Raw genomic sequence first — 21355 nt, 5'->3', positions numbered from 1 at the left:
CCATTCATAGGGGGCGATTCAATTGTTTTTTTTCATGGCCGCCACTAGATGGCATCTGATGGCAGCAATTCAATTATTTTGCCATTTGGGCACCCAGCAGCCTCCGAGGAGACTTTTTCATAACCTCCTAAAGGTGCAAGAAAAAAAAAAGGTGTGCAAAACTTTTGAGTTTGGACATGTGCGATATGCATGTGCACCCAAACAACTGAATAGTGACAACTGTTTGGGAGTCCCGTTTAGACAGGATTTTTAGATGCCCAAAACAATTGAATTGAAACTATCAGCCAAGCTTGGGAAGTCCATCACAGTTGTAGAGCTAGTTATTTTTAACGACCAGGTGACAGAAGATGTTTCACAATGAAGCCTGAGCACAAAGAGTAGTTTCTCTTTATTAGCTGCTCTCAATAATGTATTTATCATACATTTAATGTAACCATGAATTGGAATTAACCTTTTGTATACACAATCAGCATCATTTAAGAATATCAGCAGACAAAGGAGTTTAAAAATAGGATCCAAGTCGGGACTCTTCTTTATCATTTGTAAAAACTGTATTATTGCATTATGAACAAACGTCAAATCACTGTCCATTCAAAAACCTCCGATGCACATCTTTTAGTCATGGAGTTGGACTGTAGACAATGTATTGTACATTAACTAGTTAAATGCACAACAACAGCAACAACAACAAAAAAAAAAAAAAGGTCCTAAAAAAGGGTCCAAAAAACTGTACATAAAATAAAACAATGAAATAATAAAAGTTCACTCAGTAGGGTAATGGAAGTGCTTGAACCTCTTCCAGACAATCATTGTACGAGTCTTGGTATTCGCTGTTTGGCTTAATCAGTATCACACAGGCAGGGCGCTTAGAGCCGGCGGCAGCGCCTAAATCCTGTAAGTAAGAAGAGGATTGCATTAAATATTACAGTGTGCCCTCCAGGTGTCCTGAATAATATTCCTTCATGGGCAGCAGTGTTGCTACTGTCACCCATACACACCAGCATCCAGTACACAGGTGGTGATCAGCATAGGGTAGGTAGAACATTATGGCCCAGACTTATAAATCCTTGGAGAGTGATAAATTGTACAGTGATAAAGTACCAACCAATCAGCTCCTAACTGCCATGTCACAGGCTGGGTTTGAAAAATGACAGTTAACGAGCTGGTTGGTTGGTACTTATCACCGTGCAATTTATCACTCTCCAAGGCTTCATAAATCTGGGCCTATGTATGTCTGAGAATGCCGTCACGACAGAGGTAAAGGTCAGTTAGGATTTAAAATAAGATTTTACTTACCGATAAATCTATTTCTCGTAGTCCGTAGTGGATGCTGGGGACTCCGTCAGGACCATGGGGATTAGCGGCTCCGCAGGAGACAGGGCACAAAAATAAAGCTTTAGGATCAGGTGGTGTGCGCTGGCTCCTCCCCCTATGACCCTCCTCCAAGCCTCAGTTAGGATACTGTGCCCAGACGAGCGTACACAATAAGGAAGGATCTTGAATCCCGGGTAAGACTCATACCAGCCACACCAATCACACCGTACAACCTGTGATCGGAACCCAGTTAACAGTATGATAAACGTAGAAGCCTCTGAACAGACGGCTCACAACAATAAACAACCCGATTTTTTTGTAACAATAACTATGTACAAGTATTGCAGACAATCCGCACTTGGGATGGGCGCCCAGCATCCACTACGGACTACGAGAAATAGATTTATCGGTAAGTAAAATCTTATTTTCTCTAACGTCCTAGTGGATGCTGGGGACTCCGTCAGGACCATGGGGATTATACCAAAGCTCCCAAACGGGCGGGAGAGTGCGGATGACTCTGCAGCACCGAATGAGAGAACTCCAGGTCCTCTTTAGCCAGGGTATCAAATTTGTAGAATTTTACAAACGTGTTCTCCCCCGACCACGTAGCTGCTCGGCAGAGTTGTAATGCCGAGACCCCTCGGGCAGCCGCCCAGGATGAGCCCACCTTCCTTGTGGAATGGGCCTTGACAGATTTAGGCTGTGGCAGGCCTGCCACAGAATGTGCAAGTTGAATTGTGCTACAAATCCAACGAGCAATCGTCTGCTTAGAAGCAGGAGCACCCAGCTTGTTGGGTGCATACAGTATAAACAGCGAGTCAGATTTTCTGACTCCAGCCGTCCTTGAAATATATATTTTCAATGCCCGGACAACGTCCAGCAACTTGGAATCCTCCAATTCGCTATTAGCCGCAGGCACCACAATAGGCTGGTTCAGGTGAAACGCTGACACCACCTTAGGCAGAAAATGAGGACGCGTCCGCAGTTCTGCCCTGTCCGAATGGAAAATCAGATATGGGCTTTTATAGGATAAAGCCGCCAATTCTGACACTCTCCTGGCTGAAGCCAGGGCCAGTAGCATGGTTACTTTCCATGTAAGATATTTCAAATCCGCCGATTTGAGTGGCTCAAACCAATGGGATTTTAGAAATTCCAAAACTACATTAAGGTCCCACGGAGCCACTGGGGGCACAACCGGGGGCTGTATATGTAGTACTCCTTTTACAAAAGTCTGGACTTCAGGAACTGAAGCCAATTCTTTCTGGAAGAAAATCGACAGGGCCGAAATTTGAACCTTAATGGACCCCAATTTGAGGCCCATAGACAATCCTGTTTGCAGGAAATGTAGGAATCGACCCAATTGAAATTCCTCCGTGGGGGCCTTCCTGGCCTCACACCACGCAACATATTTTCTCCAAATGCGGTGATAATGTTGTGCAGTCACCTCCTTCCTGGCTTTTACCAGTGTAGGAATGACCTCTTCCGGAATGCCTTTTTCCCTTAGAATTCGGCGTTCAACCGCCATGCCGTCAAACGCAGCCGCGGTAAGTCTTGGAATAGACACGGTCCCTGCTGAAGCAGGTCCCGTCTTAGAGGTAGAGGCCACGGATCTTCCGTGAGCATCTCCTGAAGTTCCGGGTACCAAGTTCTTCTTGGCCAATCCGGAGCCACGAGTATCGTTCTTACTCCCCTTTGCCGTATAATTCTCAGTACTTTTGGTATGAGAGGCAGAGGAGGAAACACATACACTGACTGGAACACCCACGGTGTTACCAGAGCGTCCACAGCTATTGCCTGAGGGTCTCTTGACCTGGCGCAATACCTGTCCAGTTTTTTGTTGAGGCGAGACGCCATCATGTCGACCTTTGGTTTTTCCCAACGGTTCACAATCATGTGGAAGACTTCTGGATGAAGTCCCCACTCTCCCGGGTGTAGATCGTGTCTGCTGAGGAAGTCTGCTTCCCAGTTGTCCACTCCCGGAATGAACACTGCTGACAGTGCTATCACATGATCTTCCGCCCAGCGAAGAATCCTTGCAGCTTCTGCCATTGCTCTCCTGCTTCTTGTGCCGCCCTGTCTGTTTACGTGGGCGACTGCCGTGATGTTGTCCGACTGGATCAACACCGGCTGACCCTGAAGCAGGGGTTTTGCCAGGCTTAGAGCATTGTAAATCGCTCTTAGCTCCAGTATATTTATGTGAAGAGACTTCTCCAGGCTTGACCATACTCCCTGGAAGTTTCTTCCCTGTGTGACCGCTCCCCAGCCTCTCAGACTGGCATCCGTGGTCACCAGGACCCAGTCCTGTATGCCGAATCTGCGGCCCTCTAACAGATGAGCACTCTGCAACCACCACAGAAGAGACACCCTTGTCCGTGGCGATAAGGTTATCCGCTGATGCATCTGCAGATGCGATCCGGACCATTTGTCCAGCAGATCCCACTGAAAAGTTCGTGCGTGGAATCTGCCGAATGGAATCGCTTCGTAAGAAGCCACCATCTTTCCCAGGACTCTTGTGCAGTGATGCACAGACACTTTTCCTGGTTTTAGGAGGTTCCTGACAAGTTCGGATAACTCCTTGGCTTTTTCCTCCGGAAGAAACACCTTTTTCTGAACCGTGTCCAGAATCATTCCCAGGAACAGCAGACGTGTTGTCGGGGTCAACTGAGATTTTGGAAAATTCAGAATCCACCCGTGTTGTTGCAGCACTACTTGGGTTAGTGCTAGTCCGTCCTTCAGCTGTTCTCTGGACCTTGCCCTTATCAGGAGATCGTCCAAGTAAGGGATAATTAATACGCCTCTTCTTCGCAGAAGAATCATCATTTCGGCCATTACCTTGGTAAAGACCCGAGGTGCCGTGGACAACCCAAACGGCAGTGTCTGAAACTGATAATGACAGTTTTGCACCACGAACCTGAGGTACCCTTGATGTGAAGGGCAAATTGGGACATGCAGGTAAGCATCTTTTATGTCCAAGGACACCATAAAGTCCCCTTCTTCCAGATTCGCTATCACTGCTCTGAGTGACTCCATCTTGAACTTGAATTTTTGTATGTACAGGTTCAAAGATTTTAGATTTAGAATAGGTCTTACCGAGCCGTCCGGCTTCGGTACCACAAATAGTGTGGAGTAATACCCCTTTCCCTGTTGTAGGAGGGGTACCTTTACTATCACCTGCTGAGAAAACAGCTTGTGAATGGCTTCCAATACCGTCACCCCGTCTGAGGGAGACGTTGGCAGAGCAGACTTTAGGAACCGGCGAGGGGGAGACTTCTCGAATTCCAACCTGTAACCCTGAGATACTACCTGCAGGATCCAGGGGTCCACCTGTGATCAAGCCCACTGCGCGCTGAAATTCTTGAGTCGACCTCCCACCGCTCCTGAGTCCGCTTGTAAAGCCCCAGCGTCATGCTGAGGGCTTTGCAGAACCCGGGGCGGGCTTCTGTTCCTGGGAAGGAGCTGCTTGCTGGCCTCTCTTACCCTTTCCTCTGCCTCGGGGCAGATATGACTGTCCTTTTGCCCGCTTGTTCTTATAGGACCGAAAGGACTGCGGCTGAAAAGACGGTGTCTTTTTCTGTTGGGAGGGGGTCTGAGGTAAAAAGGTGGATTTTCCGGCAGTTGCCGTGGCCACCAGATCCGATAGACCGACGCCAAATAATTCCTCCCCTTTATACGGCAATACTTCCATATGCCGTTTGGAATCCGCATCACCTGACCACTGTCGCGTCCATAAACTTCTTCTGGCAGATATGGACATCGCACTTACTCTCGATGCCAGAGTGCAAATATCCCTCTGAGCATCTCGCATATAAAGAAAAGCATCCTTTAATTGCTCTAAAGTCAATAAAATACTGTCCCTATCCAGGGTATCAATATTTTCAGTCAGGGAATCCGACCAGACCACCCCAGCACTGCACATCCATGCAGAGGCGATGGCTGGTCGCAGTATAACACCAGTATGAGTGTATATACTTTTTAGGGTAGTTTCCAGCCTCCTATCAGCTGGATCCTTGAGGGCGGCCGTATCAGGAGACGGTAACGCCACTTGTTTTGATAAGCGTGTTAGCGCCTTATCCACCCTAGGGGGTGTTTCCCAGCGCGCCCTAACCTCTGGCGGGAAAGGGTATAATGCCAATAACTTTTTTGAAATTAGCACTTTTCTATCTGGGTTAAACCACGCTTCATCACATACATCATTTAATTCCTCTGATTCAGGAAAAACTACAGGTAGTTTTTTTACACCCCACATAATACCCCTTTTTGTGGTACTTGCAGTATCAGAGATATGTAAAGTCTCCTTCATTGCCGTGATCATATAACGTGTGGCCCTACTGGAAAATACGTTTGTTTCTTCACCGTCGACACTAGATTCAGTGTCCGTGTCTGGGTCTGTGTCGACCGACTGAGGTAAAGGGCGTTTTACAGCCCTTGACGGTGTCTGAGACGCCTGGGCAGGTACTAACTGGTTTGCCGGCCGTCTCATGTCGTCAACTGATTTTTGTAACGTGCTGACATTATCACGTAATTCCATAAACAAAGCCATCCATTCCGGTGTCGACTCCCTGGGGGGTGACATCACCATTACCGGCAATTGCTCTGCCTCCACACCAATATCGTCCTCATACATGTCGACACACACGTACCGACACACAGCAGACACACAGGGAATGCTCTATTGAAGACAGGACCCCACTAGCCCTTTGGGGAGACAGAGGGAGAGTTTGCCAGCACACACCCAAGCGCTATAATATATATGGGAACAACCCTATATAAGTGTTGTATCCTTATAGCAGCTTAAATATAATAATATCGCCAAAAAAAGTGCCCCCCCTCTCTGTTTTACCCTGTTTCTGTAGTGCAGTGCAGGGGAGAGTCCTGGGAGCCTTCCTCACAGCGGAGCTGAGCAGGAAAATGGCGCTGTGTGCTGAGGAGAATAAGCCCCGCCCCTTATTTCGGCGGGCTTTCCTCCCGGAGATTGTGAGATCTGGCAGGGGTTAAATACATCCATATAGCCTCAAGGGCTATATGTGATGTATTTTTAGCCATAATAAAAGGTATTATACATTTGCTGCCCAGGGCGCCCCCTTCCGCGCCCTGCACCCTCAGTGACCGCTGTGTGAAGTGTGCTGACAACAATGGCGCACAGCTGCAGTGCTGTGCGCTACCTTATGAAGACTGAAAAGTCTTCTGCCGCCTGTTTCTGGACCTCTTCAATCTTCGGCATCTGCAAGGGGGGTCGGCGGCACGGCTCCGGGACGAACCCCAGGGTGAGACCTGTGTTCCGACTCCCTCTGGAGCTAATGGTGTCCAGTAGCCTAAGAAGCCAATCCATCCTGCACGCAGGTGAGTTCACTTCTCTCCCCTAAGTCCCTCGATGCAGTGAGCCTGTTGCCAGCAGGACTCACTGAAAATAAGAAACCTAAAAAACTTTTTCTAAGCAGCTCTTTAGGAGAGCCACCTAGATTGCACCCTGCTCGGACGGGCACAAAAACCTAACTGAGGCTTGGAGGAGGGTCATAGGGGGAGGAGCCAGTGCACACCACCTGATCCTAAAGCTTTATTTTTGTGCCCTGTCTCCTGCGGAGCCGCTAATCCCCATGGTCCTGACGGAGTCCCCAGCATCCACTAGGACGTTAGAGAAAAGTAATTTACTAAACTCCATCAAATACTGGTCTCTAAGATTTGGTTGAAATCTTTCTTTAATATTTCTATAACATTTCTGTAGCTCAGTGTGCCCAAACCCTTATAATGTCTCAACACTAAACTTTAATCTCTCAATTATGAAACAGCTGGAGAACTAATGAAAAGGCTGTTACTACCGTATATACTCAAGTATAAGCCGACTTTTTCAGCACTTTTTTTTATGCTGAAAAAGCCCCCTCGGCTTATACTCGAGTCAGTGCCTCGGAAGGAGGGACACGGAGGGCACAGCGCGCGCCTCTGCTGTGTCCCTCCTGCATCTCCGGCGGGTCTATTAAATGAAGTACCCGTTTGTGAGCTCTGATTGGCTCACGAACCGGCACTTCATTTAACAGACCCGCTGCCGGAGGGACACAGGAGAGGCGCGCGCTGTGCCCTTCGTGTCCCTCCTTCACAAAACAGCGGGGGAGCGGGGAGGGAAAGTTGCACATGGCACTGGGGGAGAGAGGGGGGGCATATCTGGCAGTATGAGGGCTGTGTACGGCTACAGCTGCATTTCCCACCCTAGGCTTATACTCAAGTCAATAAGTTTTCCCAGGTTTTTGTGGTAAAATTAGGTGCCTCGGCTTATATTCGGGTCGACTTATACTCGAGTATATACGGTACTTCTATACTTGCTCTCCCAATCTTACTGTGTAGATAAGCACTCAGACCACACATGACTAACTAGAACTTCCAGGAGCTAACCCTGATCGCTCTTAAGGGTCTAATACAATACAATGATAAATTGGATGCAGACGTCTTTGGGTCTTTTTCCGCACTCGTCTGCAACTATCTTTATACCATTACAAATCCCTTCCCTTGTGTACATCCGAGCGTGCAAGTTCCCAGATGCCCACTTTCAGATGCTGAAATAGATTGGTGCAGGTTTAGACACCATCAAACCTTGCACAGTCCTACGGCAGCAGAATATCTGAATATGGCCTCCTTTGTGAACAATCCTTTGCCCCTGTATGCAACTACTACCAGCGGCACACCTACGACACTCATAGGAAGCAACATCTCCTTGTGTGTCAAATTAGATACTCCTTTAATACAGGTGCAATCATACGACCTCACAACTCCCTCCAGGCTAAAAATAGGATTTTGGTACTTACCAGGTAAATCCTTTTCTTTGAATCCATAGGGGGCACTGGAGTACTCTTGGGATATGGACGGGCTTCCGTAGGAACAGCACTGAATATTTAAATTTAGAACACTCCACCCCTCCATATCCCCGAGTACCTCTCAGTGTTTTTTACTGAGCCGAACAGGAACTATAGAGATGTTGACAATGGAGTATTACATATAACATAACTGACAATAACGAAGTTAACACATAACGTTACTGACAACTAAACAGTTGACACCCTAACCAGCACTTGTAATTTGAACCAGTCGGTGAAAGTGTGTTACCATTAGATCCTCAGAACTAACCACAACTAGGTAAAACTGCTCTGGGTGGGCGTCCAGTGCCCCTATGGATTCAAAGAAAAGGATTTACCTGGTAAGTACCAAAATCCTATTTTCTTTATCATCCACTAGGGGTCACTGGAGTACTCTTGGGACGTACCAAAGCTTCCCCCGTGGGCGGGAGAGCTGTTTGGCACCTGTAACACTAGGCGGCCAAAGCTAGATGCTGATGCCGCAAACGTATCAAACTTGTAAAAGCGCACAAACGTGTGCACTGAAGACCATGTAGCCGCACGGCAAAGCTGCGTCGTAGAAGCCCCACGACCAGCTGCCCATGAAGTTCCCACAGAACGTGTGGAATGAGCGGTTACTGACGTAGGCGGTTGTAACCTAGCATGAAGGTAAGCCTGACGTATGGTCAGTTTTATCCATCTGGATAAAGTTTGTTTAGACGCTGGCCAACCTTTCTTGGCAGCATCATAGAGAACAAACAACGTATCCGTCTTACGAACTGAAGACGTTCGGGATACATAAATGCGTAATGCGCGTACCACATCCAGAGTTCCAGAATGTGCTGTCAACACAGGAACTACTATTGGTTGATTGATGTGAAAAGATGACACTACCTTTGGTAAGAAAGCGGGATTCGTCCGAAGTTCCGCTCTGTCATCATGAAACACCAAATACGGTGCCTTACATGACAAGGCACCCAAATCCGAAACACGCCTTGCCGAAGCTAAGGCTAGGAGAAAATAAGATTTTACTCACCGATAAATCTATTTCTCGTAGTCCGTAGTGGATGCTGGGGACTCCGTCAGGACCATGGGGAATAGCGGCTCCGCAGGAGACAGGGCACAAAAAGTAAAAGCTTTTGGACCTAGGTGGTGTGCACTGGCTCCTCCCCCTATGACCCTCCTCCAAGCTTCAGTTAGGATACTGTGCCCGGACGAGCGTACACAATAAGGAAGGATTTTGAATTCCGGGTAAGACTCATACCAGCCACACCAATCACACCGTACAACTTGTGATCTGAACCCAGTTAACAGTATGATAACAGAGGAGCCTCTGAAAAGATGGCTCACTACAACAAAAACCCGATTTTGTTAACAATAACTATGTACAAGTATTGCAGACAATCCGCACTTGGGATGGGCGCCCAGCATCCACTACGGACTACGAGAAATAGATTTATCGGTGAGTAAAATTTTATTTTCTCTAACGTCCTAAGTGGATGCTGGGGACTCCGTCAGGACCATGGGGATTATACCAAAGCTCCCAAACGGGCGGGAGAGTGCGGATGACTCTGCAGCACCGAATGAGAGAACTCCAGGTCCTCCTCAGCCAGGGTATCAAATTTGTAGAATTTAGCAAACGTGTTTGCCCCTGACCAAGTAGCTGCTCGGCAAAGTTGTAAAGCCGAGACCCCTCGGGCAGCCGCCCAAGATGAGCCCACTTTCCTTGTGGAATGGGCTTTTACAGATTTTGGCTGTGGCAGGCCTGCCACAGAATGTGCAAGCTGAATTGTACTACAAATCCAACGCGCAATAGTCTGCTTAGAAGCAGGAGCACCCAGCTTGTTGGGTGCATACAGGATAAACAGCGAGTCAGATTTCCTGACTCCAGCCGTCCTGGAAACATATATTTTCAGGGCCCTGACTACGTCCAGCAACCTGGAGTCCTCCAAGTCCCTAGTAGCCGCAGGCACCACAATAGGTTGGTTTAGGTGAAACGCTGAAACCACCTTAGGAAGAAATTGAGGACGAGTCCTCAATTCCGCCCTATCCGAATGAAATATCAGGTAAGGGCTTTTATAGGATAAAGCCGCCAATTCAGATACTCGCCTGGCAGAAGCCAGGGCCAACAACATTACCACTTTCCATGTGAGATATTTTAATTCCACCGTGGCAAGTGGCTCAAACCAATGTGATTTTAGGAATCCCAAAACTACATTGAGATCCCAAGGTGCCACTGGGGGCACAAAGGGAGGCTGTATATGCAGTACCCCTTTTACAAAAGTCTGAACTTCAGGAAATGAAGCCAATTCTCTCTGAAAGAAAATCGACAAGGCCGAAATTTGAACCTTAATGGACCCTAACTTTAGGCCCATGGACAGTCCTGTTTGCAGGAAATGTAGGAAACGGCCTAGTTGAAATTCCTCTGTCGGGGCCTTCTTGGTCTCGCACTACGCAACATATTTTCGCCAAATACGGTGATAATGCTGTGCGGTTACATCCTTCCTAGCTTTAATCAGGGTAGGAATAACTTCATCTGGAATGCCTTTTTCCTTCAGAATCCGGCGTTCAACCGCCATGCCGTCAAACGCAGCCGCGGTAAGTCTTGGAACAGACAGGGTCCCTGCTGAAGCAGGTCCCTTCTTAGCGGCAGAGGCCACGGGTCCTCTGTGAGCATCTCTTGAAGTTCCGGGTACCAAGTCCTTCTTGGCCAATCCGGAGCCACTAGTATAGTTCTTACTCCTCTCAGTCTTATAATTTTCAGTACCTTGGGTAAGAGGCAGAGGAGGGAACACATACACCGACTGGAACACCCAAGGTGTTACCAGAGCGTCCACAGCTATTGCCTGCGGGTATCTTGACCTGGCGCAATACCTGTCTAGTTTTTTGTTGAGGTGTGACGCCATCATGTCCACCTTTGGTTTTTCCCAACGGTTCACAATCATGAGGAAGACTTCCAGATGAAGTCCCCACTCTCCCGGGTGTAGGTCGTGTCTGCTGAGGAAGTCTGCTTCCCAGTTGTCCACTCCCGGAATGAACACTGCTGACAGTGCTATCACATGATTTTCCGCCCATTGCAGAATCCTTGCAGCTTCTGTCATTGCCCTCCTGCTTCTTGTGCCGCCCTGCCTGTTTATGTGGGCGACTGCTGTGATGTTGTCCGACTGGATCAACACCGGCTGACCCTGAAGCAGAGGCTTTGCTAGGCTTAGAGCATTGTAAATTGCCCTTAGTTCCAGTATATTTATGTGAAGTGAAGTCTCCAGGCTTGACCACACTCCCTGGAAGTTTCTTCCTTGTGTGACTGCTCCCCAGCCTCTCAGGCTGGCATCCGTGGTCACCAGGATCCAGTCCTGAATGCCGAATCTGCGGCCCTCTAGGAGATGAGCACTTTGCAGCCACCACAGAAGAGATACCCTTGTCCTTGGAGACAGGGTTATTTTCTGATGCATCTGAAGATGCGATCCGGACCATTTGTCCAGCAGATCCCACCGAAAAATTCTTGCGTGGAATCTGCCGAATGGAATCGCTTCGTAAGAAGCCACCATTTTTCCCAGGACCCTTGTGCATTGATGCACTGACACCTTTCCTGGTTTTAGGAGGTTCTTGACTAGCTCAGATAACTCCCTGGCTTTCTCCTCCGGGAGAAACACCTTTTTCTGGACTGTGTCCAGAATCATCCCTAGGAACAGCAGACGTGTCGTCGGAATCAGCTGCGATTTTGGAATATTTAAAATCCACCCGTGCTGTTGTAGTACTTCTTGAGATAGTGCTACTCCGACTTCTAACTGTTCTCTGGACCTTGCCCTTATTAGGAGATCGTCCAAGTAAGGGATAATTAATACGCCTTTTCTTCGAAGAAGAATCATCATTTCGGCCATTACCTTGGTAAAGACCCGGGGTGCCGTGGACAATCCAAACGGCAGCGTCTGAAACTGATAATGACAGTTCTGTATTACGAACCTGAGATACCCTTGGAGAGAAGGGCAAATCGGGACATGGAGATAGGCATCCTTGATGTCCAGAGACACCATATAGTCCCCTTCTTCCAGGTTCGCTATCACTGCTCTGAGTGATTCCATCTTGAATTTGAACCTTTTGATATAAGTGTTCAAAGATTTTAGATTTAAAATCGGTCTCACCGAACCGTCTGGTTTCGGTACCATAAACAGTGTGGAGTAATATCCCTTCCCTTGTTGTAGGAGGGGTACTTTTATTATCACCTGTTGGGAGTACAGCTTGTGAATGGCTCCCAATACCGCCTCCCTGTCGGAGGGAGCTATTGGTAAAGCAGACTTCAGGAACCGGCGAGGGGGAGACGTCTCGAATTCCAATTTGTACCCCTGAGATACTACTTGCAGGATCCAGGGGTTCACTTGCGAGTGAGCCCACTGCGCGCTGAAATTTCTGAGACGACCTCCCACCGTACCTGAGTCTGCTTGTAAGGACCCAGCGTCATGCTGAGGACTTGGCAGAAGCGGAAGAGGGCTTCTGTTCTTGGGAAGAAGCTGTCTGCTGCAGTCTTTTTCCCCTTCCTCTACCCCGGGGCAGATATGACTGTCCTTTTGTCCGCTTGCCTTTATGGGAACGAAAGGACTGATGCTGAAAAGACGGTGTCTTTTTCTGTTGAGAGGTGACTTGAGGTAAAAATGTGGATTTCCCAGCCGTTGCCGTGGTTACCAGGTCTGATAGACCGTCCCCAAATAACTCCTCCCCTTTATACGGCAATACCTCCATGTGCCGTTTTGAATCCGCATCACCTGACCACTGTCGCGTCCATAACCCTCTTCTGGCAGAAATGGACAGCGCACTTACTCTTGATGCCAGAGTGCAAATATCTCTCTGTGCATCTCGCATATATAAAAATGCATCTTTTAATTGCTCAATAGTCAATAAAATACTGTCCCTATCCAGGGTATCAATATTCTCAGTCAGGGAGTCCGACCACGCCACCCCAGCACTGCACATCCAGGCTGAGGCGATTGCTGGTCGCAGTATAACACCAGTATGTGTGTATATACTTTTAAGGATATTTTCCAGCCTCCTATCTGCTGGCTCCTTAAGGGCGGCCGTTTCTGGAGACGGTAACGCCACTTGTTTTGATAAGCGTGTGAGCGCCTTATCTACCCTAGGGGGTGTTTCCCAACGAGCCCTAACCTCTGGTGGGAAGGGATATAGTGCCAATAATTTTTTAGAAATTAGCAGTTTTTTGTCGGGGGTAACCCACGCTTCATCACACACTTCATTCAATTCATCTGATTCAGGAAAAACTACGGGTAGTTTTTTCACACCCCACATAATACCCCTTTTCGTGGTACTTGCAGTATCAGAGATGTGCAAAACCTCCTTCATTGCCGTGATCATGTAACGTGTGGCCATACTGGAAAATACGTTTGTTTCTTCACCGTCGACACTGGAGTCAGTGTCTGTGTCTGGGTCCGTGTCGACCCACTGAGGTAACGGGCGTTTTATAGCCCCCGACGGTGTTTGAGACGCCTGGACAGGCACTAACTGAGCTGCCGGCTGTCTCATGTCGTCAACAGTTTTCTGTAACGTGCCGACACTGTCACGTAATTCCTTAATTACGGCCATCCATTCAGGTGTCGACTCCCTAGGGGGTGACATCACCATTATAGGCAATTGCTCCGCCTCCACATCATTTTCCTCCTCATACATGTCGACACACACGTACCGACACCCAGCACACACACAGGGAATGCTCTGATAGAGGACAGGACCCCACTTAGCCCCTTGGGGAGACAGAGGGAGAGTTTGCCAGCACACACCAGAGCGCTATATATGTATAGGGACAACCTTACAATAAGTGTCTATCCCTTATAGCTGCTTATATCTGTTATTTTGCCAAATAAGTGCCCCCCTCTCTTTTTTACCCTGTTTCTGTAGTGCAGGATGCAGGGGAGATTCTGGGAGCCTTCCTACCAGCAGAGCTGTGTGGGAAAAATGGCGCTGTGTGCTGAGGAGATAGGCCCCGCCCCCTTCACGGCGGGCTCTTCTCCCGCTTTTTTCTGGAAAACTGGCAGGGGTTAAATACATCCATATAGCCCAGGAGCTATATGTGATGTATTTTTTGCCAAATAAGGTAAATTCATTGCTTCCCAGGGCGCCCCCCCCCAGCGCCCTGCACCCTCAGTGACCGAAGTGTGAAGTGTGCTGAGAGCAATGGCGCACAGCTGCAGTGCTGTGCGCTACCTTATGAAGACAGGAAAGTCTTCTGCCGCCGATTTATGGACCTCTTCTTGCTTCAGCATCTGTAAGGGGGCCGGCGGCGCGGCTCCGGGACCCATCCATGGCTGGGCCTGTGATCGTCCCTCTGGAGCTAATGTCCAGTAGCCAAGAAGCCCAATCCACTCTGCACGCAGGTGAGTTCGCTTCTTCTCCCCTTAGTCCCACGCTGCAGTGAGCCTGTTGCCAGCAGGACTCACTGAAAATAAAAAAACCTAAGTATACTTTTACTTCTAAGCAGCTCAGGAGAGCCACCTAGATTGCACCCTTCTCGGCCGGGCACAAAGATCTAACTGAGGTTTGGAGGAGGGTCATAGGGGGAGGAGCCAGTGCACACCACCTAGGTCCAAAAGCTTTTACTTTTTGTGCCCTGTCTCCTGTGGAGCCGCTATTCCCCATGGTCCTGACGGAGTCCCCAGCATCCACTTAGGACGTTAGAGAAAAATTGTTTTCCAAGTGAGAAACTTTATATCCACTTGCTGTAAGGGTTCAAAATATGAAGACTGTAAGAACTCTAAAACCAGATTCAAGTCCCATGGCGCTGTAGGTGGAATGAATGGAGGCTGTACTCTGAGTACACCTTGGAGAAAAGTGCGTATAGACGGCAATAGAGCCAATCGTCTTTGAAAATAAATTGACAAAGCAGATACCTGCACCTTTAGTGTAGATAAACGCAGTCCTCCATCTAACCCTGTTTGTAGAAACAACAAAAGGCGGCATAACTTGAAAGATGATGTCGGAAATTTCCGAGCTTCACACCAACCTATATAGGCACGCCATATTCTGTAATAATGAGCTGCCGTAACCGGCTTCCTAGCTCGTAACATGGTTGGTATAACTGAATCTGGAATGCCCTCTCTTCTTAAGATGGCGGTCTCAACAGTCACCCCGTCAAACGCAGCCGCGCTAAATCGGGGTAAAGGAACGGACCCTGTTGTAACAGGTCTGGACGTAGCGGGAGCGGCCAAGGATCGTCTGCGAGTAATCCTCGGAGATCCGAGAACCAAGCTCTCCGAGGCCAATGAGGCGCCACTAGTATGACTGTGACCGACTCCCTTTTGATTCGTTTTAGCACCAGAGGGAGCAACGGAAATGGTGGAAACAGATACACAAGACTGTACGGCCACGCGACAGTGAGAGCATCCACCGCCACTGCCTTTGGATCTCTTGTTCTGGACACATACTGGAACGTTTGGTGATTGTGTCGAAACGCCATCAGGTCCACCTGAGGATAACCCCATTTCTGAACCAACATGTGAAACACTTCTGGATTTAATACCCATTCGCCTGGATGAAAATCCCGACGACTGAGATAATCCGCTTCCCAGTTGTCCACTCCCGGAATGAACACTGCCGACAATATCACCTGGTGGCATTCCGCCCAATTGAGGATACGAGCTACTTCCCGCATTGCCATGCGGCTTCTCGTTAATCCTTGTTTGTTGATGTATGCGACCGCCGTCGCATTGTCCGACTGCACTTGGACAGGCTGAGAGCGAAGCATATGCACTGCTTGTCGTAGCGCATTGTAAATTGCGCGGAGTTCTAGGACATTTATAGACAGCAATTTCTCGTGATCCGCCCAGAGACCCTGGAGCTGACAATTTTGAATTACCGCTCCCCAACCTCTGAGACTGGCGTCCGTAGTTAGAATTATCCAATTCCAACCCCCGAACCGTCTTCCTGCGGTTAAATTGTGTTCCTTGAGCCACCAGAGCAGAGATACTCTTGCCCTTGGCGACAACCTCACCCTGTGGTGAATCTGCAGATGCGAGCCTGACCACTGGGCGAGCACATTCAGTTGAAATGGACGAGAGTGAAATCTTCCGAATTGAAGCGCCTCGAAAGCTGCCACCATTGTGCCTAAGAGGCGAATGCACAAGTGTACCGACACTGTGCGTGGTTTGAGCACTAATTGTACTAGATGGCGTAGAATTTGTACTTTCTGCTGTGGTAGGTAAATTCTTTGATTGACCGTATCTAGAATCATACCTAGGAATTGAAGGCGTTGAGACGGAATTAGATGTGATTTCTTGAAGTTGACAATCCACCCGTGGTGAACCAGTACATCGTATGTTAGCAGCGCATGTTGGAGAAGTATCTGTTGAGACGGAGCTTTGATGAGCAGATCGTCTAAATACGGAACTATTGTCACTCCCAGGGATCTGAGATGAGCTATCATCACAGACATCACTTTGGTGAATACCCGAGGCGCTGATGACAGGCCAAACGGTAGAGCCTGAAACTGGTAATGGTTCTGGCGTATTGCAAACCGTAAGAATTTCTGATGAGGCTGCCAAATTGGAATGTGTAAGTACGCATCCTTGAGATCTAGCGCAATCATAAATTCCTTTGGCTCTAACCCCGCAATCACCGAACGCAGAGACTCCATTTTGAATCTGTAGTAAGTTACGTACTGATTGAGACCCTTTAAGTTCAATATTGGTCTGACTGAGCCATCCGGCTTTGGTACTACAAACAGACTTGAATAATAACCCTGACCCTGTTGGTGTACAGGGACCGGAATCAAAACTGCTGAATCCAGTAGGGACTGGATGGCAATTTGCAGAACCGTCCTCTTGTCGTCCGACAGAGGCAATCCTGTCTTGAAAAACCGCAGAGGCGGAAGACAGTCGAACTCTATTTTGTAACCTTTTAACACTAAATTGCGGATCCACCCATCCGCGGATGTGTGGAACCACGCCAAATGGAACGTCTGAAGACGTGCTCCCACAATCGGAGAACCGAGATGGGCTGGTAGCCCGTCATGCCACTGGCTTGTCGGTAACCTTAGCGTCTTGGCGACTTGTGTTGGTTTGTTGGAAACCACGTCCGCGACCACGTCTAGCAGGCGTGGCTGTTCCCCTGCCACGTCCTCGAAAGGGCCGAGGTCTAAAGGATTTGAACGAAGGTCCAGCGTACCTTCTTCTTGATACCGGTGGAGGCAATGGTAAGAAAAATAGGATTTTGGTACTTACCAGGTAAATCCTTTTCTTTGAATCCATAGGGGGCACTGGAGTACTCTTGGGATATGGACGGGCGGAGCCGAACAAAGGCACTGAATATTCAAATTTAGGACCCTCCCACCCCTCCATATCCCCGAGTACCTCAGTGTACTGTCTCAGTGTTTTTTACTGAGCGAACAGGAACGATATAGAGAGGTTGACAATGGAGAATACCTATAACATAACGGACAACAACAATGTTGACCCATAACCTTACTGTCAACTAAACAGTTGACACCATAACCGATAGAACTTTATAATTTGAACCAATCGGTGAAAATGTGTTACCATAAGCTCCTCTGAGCTTAATATCAATCAAGTAAAACTTGTTACCCTAAGCTCCCTTGAGCTTAAAACAACCCAGGTAAAACTGCTCTGGGTGGGCGTCCAGTGCCCCCTATGGATTCAAAGAAAAGGATTTACCTGGTAAGTACCAAAATCCTATTTTCTTTATCATCCACTAGGGGTCACTGGAGTACTCTTGGGACGTACCAAAGCTTCCCTCGTGGGCGGGAGAGCTGTTTGATACTTGTAACAGTAGGCAGCCCAAAGCTAGATGCTGATGGCGCCACCATTTATAACGTGTAAACGTGCACAAACATGGTGCACATGAAGGCTATATAGCCGCGTTTTAGACACTCCACGACCCACTGGGTCTGACATTCCCACAGACCTGTGGGATGAGCTATTACTGACGCAGGCGATTGTAACTTAGCCTTAAAGTAAACCTGACTTGTAGTCATTATTATTACCCAACTGGATAATGTCTGCTAAGAAACTGGCTAACCCCAGTTGGCAGTATCATAGAGAACAAACAACGTATTCATATCACGTACTGTTGACGTTCGGGACATATATAAACGCGTAATGCGTGTACCACATTCAGAATTCTAGAATGTGCTGTCCACACAGGAAACCCCTATTGGTATATTGATGTGAAGAATACGAAAGCGTGATTCGTCCGAAGATCTGCTTTGTCATGAGAAAACTCAAATACGGTGGCTTGGAATACAAGGCACCCAAATATGAAAACAAAACCCTTGCCGAAGCCAAGGCTATAAGAAAATTGTTTTCCAAAGTGAGAAACTTAATTCCCATTTGTTGAAAGGGTTCAAAATATGAAAACTGTAAGAAATCTGAACCCAACTTCAAGTCGCCTGGCGCTGTAGGTGGGATAAATAGAGTGTGAACTTTGATGACACCTTGTAGAAAGATGTGTACAGACGCCAATAGAGGCAAACGTCTTTGACAATAAGTTTATCACACAGATACCTGCACTCTTCGTGCAGATCAACGCAGTTTTCCATCCCACCCCGTTTAACAGAATACGGGTTACTTGAAGGATGATGTTGGAAACTTCCGAGGTTTACCACCTATGTAAGCACACGAAATTTTGTAAAAATGAGCTGCCTTAAACGGCTTACTATTTCGTAACATGGTTAGTATAACCGATACTGTAATGCTCAATTTCTTAAGAGGGCGTTTGCACCCTCACCTCGTCAACCGCAGCTGCGGTACATAGATAATAGGTACATAGGTAACTATGGGTAAACTAACGTTCCCTGATGTAACAGGTTGGACGTATTATGAGCGGGCCAAGATCGTGTGCAAGTATTCCTTGAAAATTCGAGAAGCAAACTTCTCCGAAACCCATGAGCTACCACCAGTATGACTGTGACAAACTGTCTTATGAGCCGTTTTGACAACGGAGAGAGCAGCGGAAACTGGTGGAGCCAGATACACGATGCTGAATGACCACATGAATGTGAGCGACTCCACCGCCACTGCCCTTGTGATCTGTTTTGTACACATACTGAGCTTTTGTAATTGTGGCGAGATGCCATCATGTATACTTGAGGGTAACCCCCTTCTGTGGACTCACATATGAAACACCTCTGGATTTAATGTCCAGTTTTCAGGATCCAAATCCTGACGGGTGAGATCCTCTGTCTAACAGATGTCCACTCACGTAATGTGACATTTTCACATAATGGTGTTCTAAGCCATTGAGGATTTGAGTCACATGCCGCATTACCATGCGGCTTCTTGGTTCTCACTGGTTGTTGTGTATGCAACTGCCGTTGCCTTGTTTGACTGCTTAAGGCCAGCGTGAGACAGGCATCAAACATTTACCTGAAACTCATGGTTGTTCCTCTCCACAGAAATCTTTAGTAAAAGGCAAAAGATTTATTCGTTCTGAAGAGAAACCAGAGTATATACCTGGTCAGACTGAAAGCGAATCATGTATTGCATTGTAAAATGCACAGAGTTCTAGGACCTTTATCGACAGCAATCTGTCGTGTTTTAGAACCTTTGTTGCTGATTTTAACTACAAATCCTGACCCTCTGCGACTGTCGTCCAGAGTATATGCACCCTTTTCCCTCTGTGGGAAACGCGAGTGAAGGGTGGCGAACTAAATTGAAAACACATCTTTATTCTTAATAGGTGAATACACCAATGTACCGCTAGTGTGCGTGTTTTGCACTAATTACTAGACGTACATTTGTTATTGCTGGTGTAGTAGGTAAAAGTCTTTGATTTATAATCTTACCTAGGAATTGACATCGTTTAGACGGAATTAGATGCGATTGTTTTCGAACTTGATCTGCTACCGCAGTATACCTTAGTAGCGCAAGTTAGAGGAACTTTGTTGAGACAGAGTTCTTATGAGCAGATCATCTAAGGTAGAGAAACTCTGTTGAGACAGAGTTCTTATGTGAGATGAGCTATCATCCCCAACATAACTTTGGTAAATACCCGAGGCGATAAGCAACGGTAGACCCGAAATGGATAATGGTTGTGGCGATTTGCAAACGCTAGAACCCGTGAAGATCAAACCGGAATGGGTAAATACGCATTGTGAAGATCAAGTGCCATTATGCCACTTTGTGCTCCAATAAACAAATACTAACCGCAGAAAATTCATTTTCCCACTGCAGTAAGTGACCTGCTGATTGAGATTGCGACACAGCCGTCTGGTTTTGCTCAAACAGAGGGAATATGTAACCCTGACTCTGTTGGTATACTACTGCTTGGATTATAAAGACAGCTGAAACCCAGCAGAGACTAAATGGCAACCTGCCAAACCGGTCGACAGAGCCAGTATTGTCCTTTAATCTGTAAATAGCTGAGACATCCATGAATTGAAGTCTGGAAACCCCTCAAAGTAACATGTAAAGACGCGCTTCCACAATTGGAAAAGAGGTCATCAAACCACTGGCTTGCTGACTGTAGCGTCCTGACGTTACAAGGCGTGACTGTTTTGTACACCCGCCTTTGAAAAACGGAAGTCTAAAGGGATTAAACGCCGGTACCAGTATTCCGTTTTGATACTGGATGCGGTAATGGCTGAATATCAAATTTAGGACCAACCAAGCTCTGTCCTAGTCGTGCTGAACTAGCTACGATGAAAAACAGGCGTTAGTAGAGGCTTTACAGATATACTCTGCAGCTTCTTTTAACAGTGATCTCATAGTTTCCATACCTAGAGACTAATGACCCAAATGTATCCTGGGTCTTTAAAATGTTTAACACAGACGCATTTGCCAATGGCGGATCGCGTTATTTTGAAACGATTAAATAGTGGTCAAAGTCCACTAATATTTTCTAAAAAACAAATGGAGGCCTTGACTCACTGGTTTTTAGCAATGTATGTTGCCCAAAACCCCCGCACTATATAAGTGCTGGTGTAATGCACCCTTCTCACTCGAAGTTTCTGCATTAACCCTGGTACCCAAAGGAACTTGGCCCTTTGAAAAGACTATCTTTAGTTATAGCAGGCGGAGTACTTCCGAGACTCCGATGTTACCGCTGTTTTAATTTGAATTGCCAATGCTTAACATAGGACCGTTAAAAATTATTTTTAGTCTGCGCTAGAGCCTTACTAGCTATGCAGACTGACACCACAATAGGCAACAGACAGACACTTGCACTACTTGTTGAAGTTCTTTTGTGTCATATATATATTTTTG

General features: G+C 47.4%; 1 protein-coding gene and 1 non-coding gene across 2 annotated transcripts in view; both read right to left on the bottom strand.

Moving 5' to 3' along the window:
• Positions 1 to 363: 363 nt before the first annotated feature.
• The window catches only part of NHP2 (NHP2 ribonucleoprotein), a 68204-nt gene continuing 47212 nt past the window's right edge, over positions 364 to 21355 (bottom strand). Inside the window, exon 4 of the mRNA XM_063927895.1 lies at positions 364 to 892. Coding sequence (XP_063783965.1) covers positions 767 to 892 — 126 coding nt within the window. The 3' untranslated portion in view covers positions 364 to 766. The remainder of the gene's footprint in view (positions 893 to 21355) is intronic.
• Positions 19485 to 19599, bottom strand: LOC134938687 (U5 spliceosomal RNA). Its single transcript, XR_010181196.1, has one exon. It is a non-coding gene; the product is annotated as a U5 spliceosomal RNA (small nuclear RNA).

The sequence above is a fragment of the Pseudophryne corroboree genome, chromosome 6 (assembly GCF_028390025.1).
Source record: "Pseudophryne corroboree isolate aPseCor3 chromosome 6, aPseCor3.hap2, whole genome shotgun sequence".
NCBI lineage: Eukaryota > Metazoa > Chordata > Amphibia > Anura > Myobatrachidae > Pseudophryne > Pseudophryne corroboree.
The sequence above is the reverse complement of the archived record's forward strand: the minus strand, read 5'-3'. Positions and strand labels throughout refer to the sequence as shown.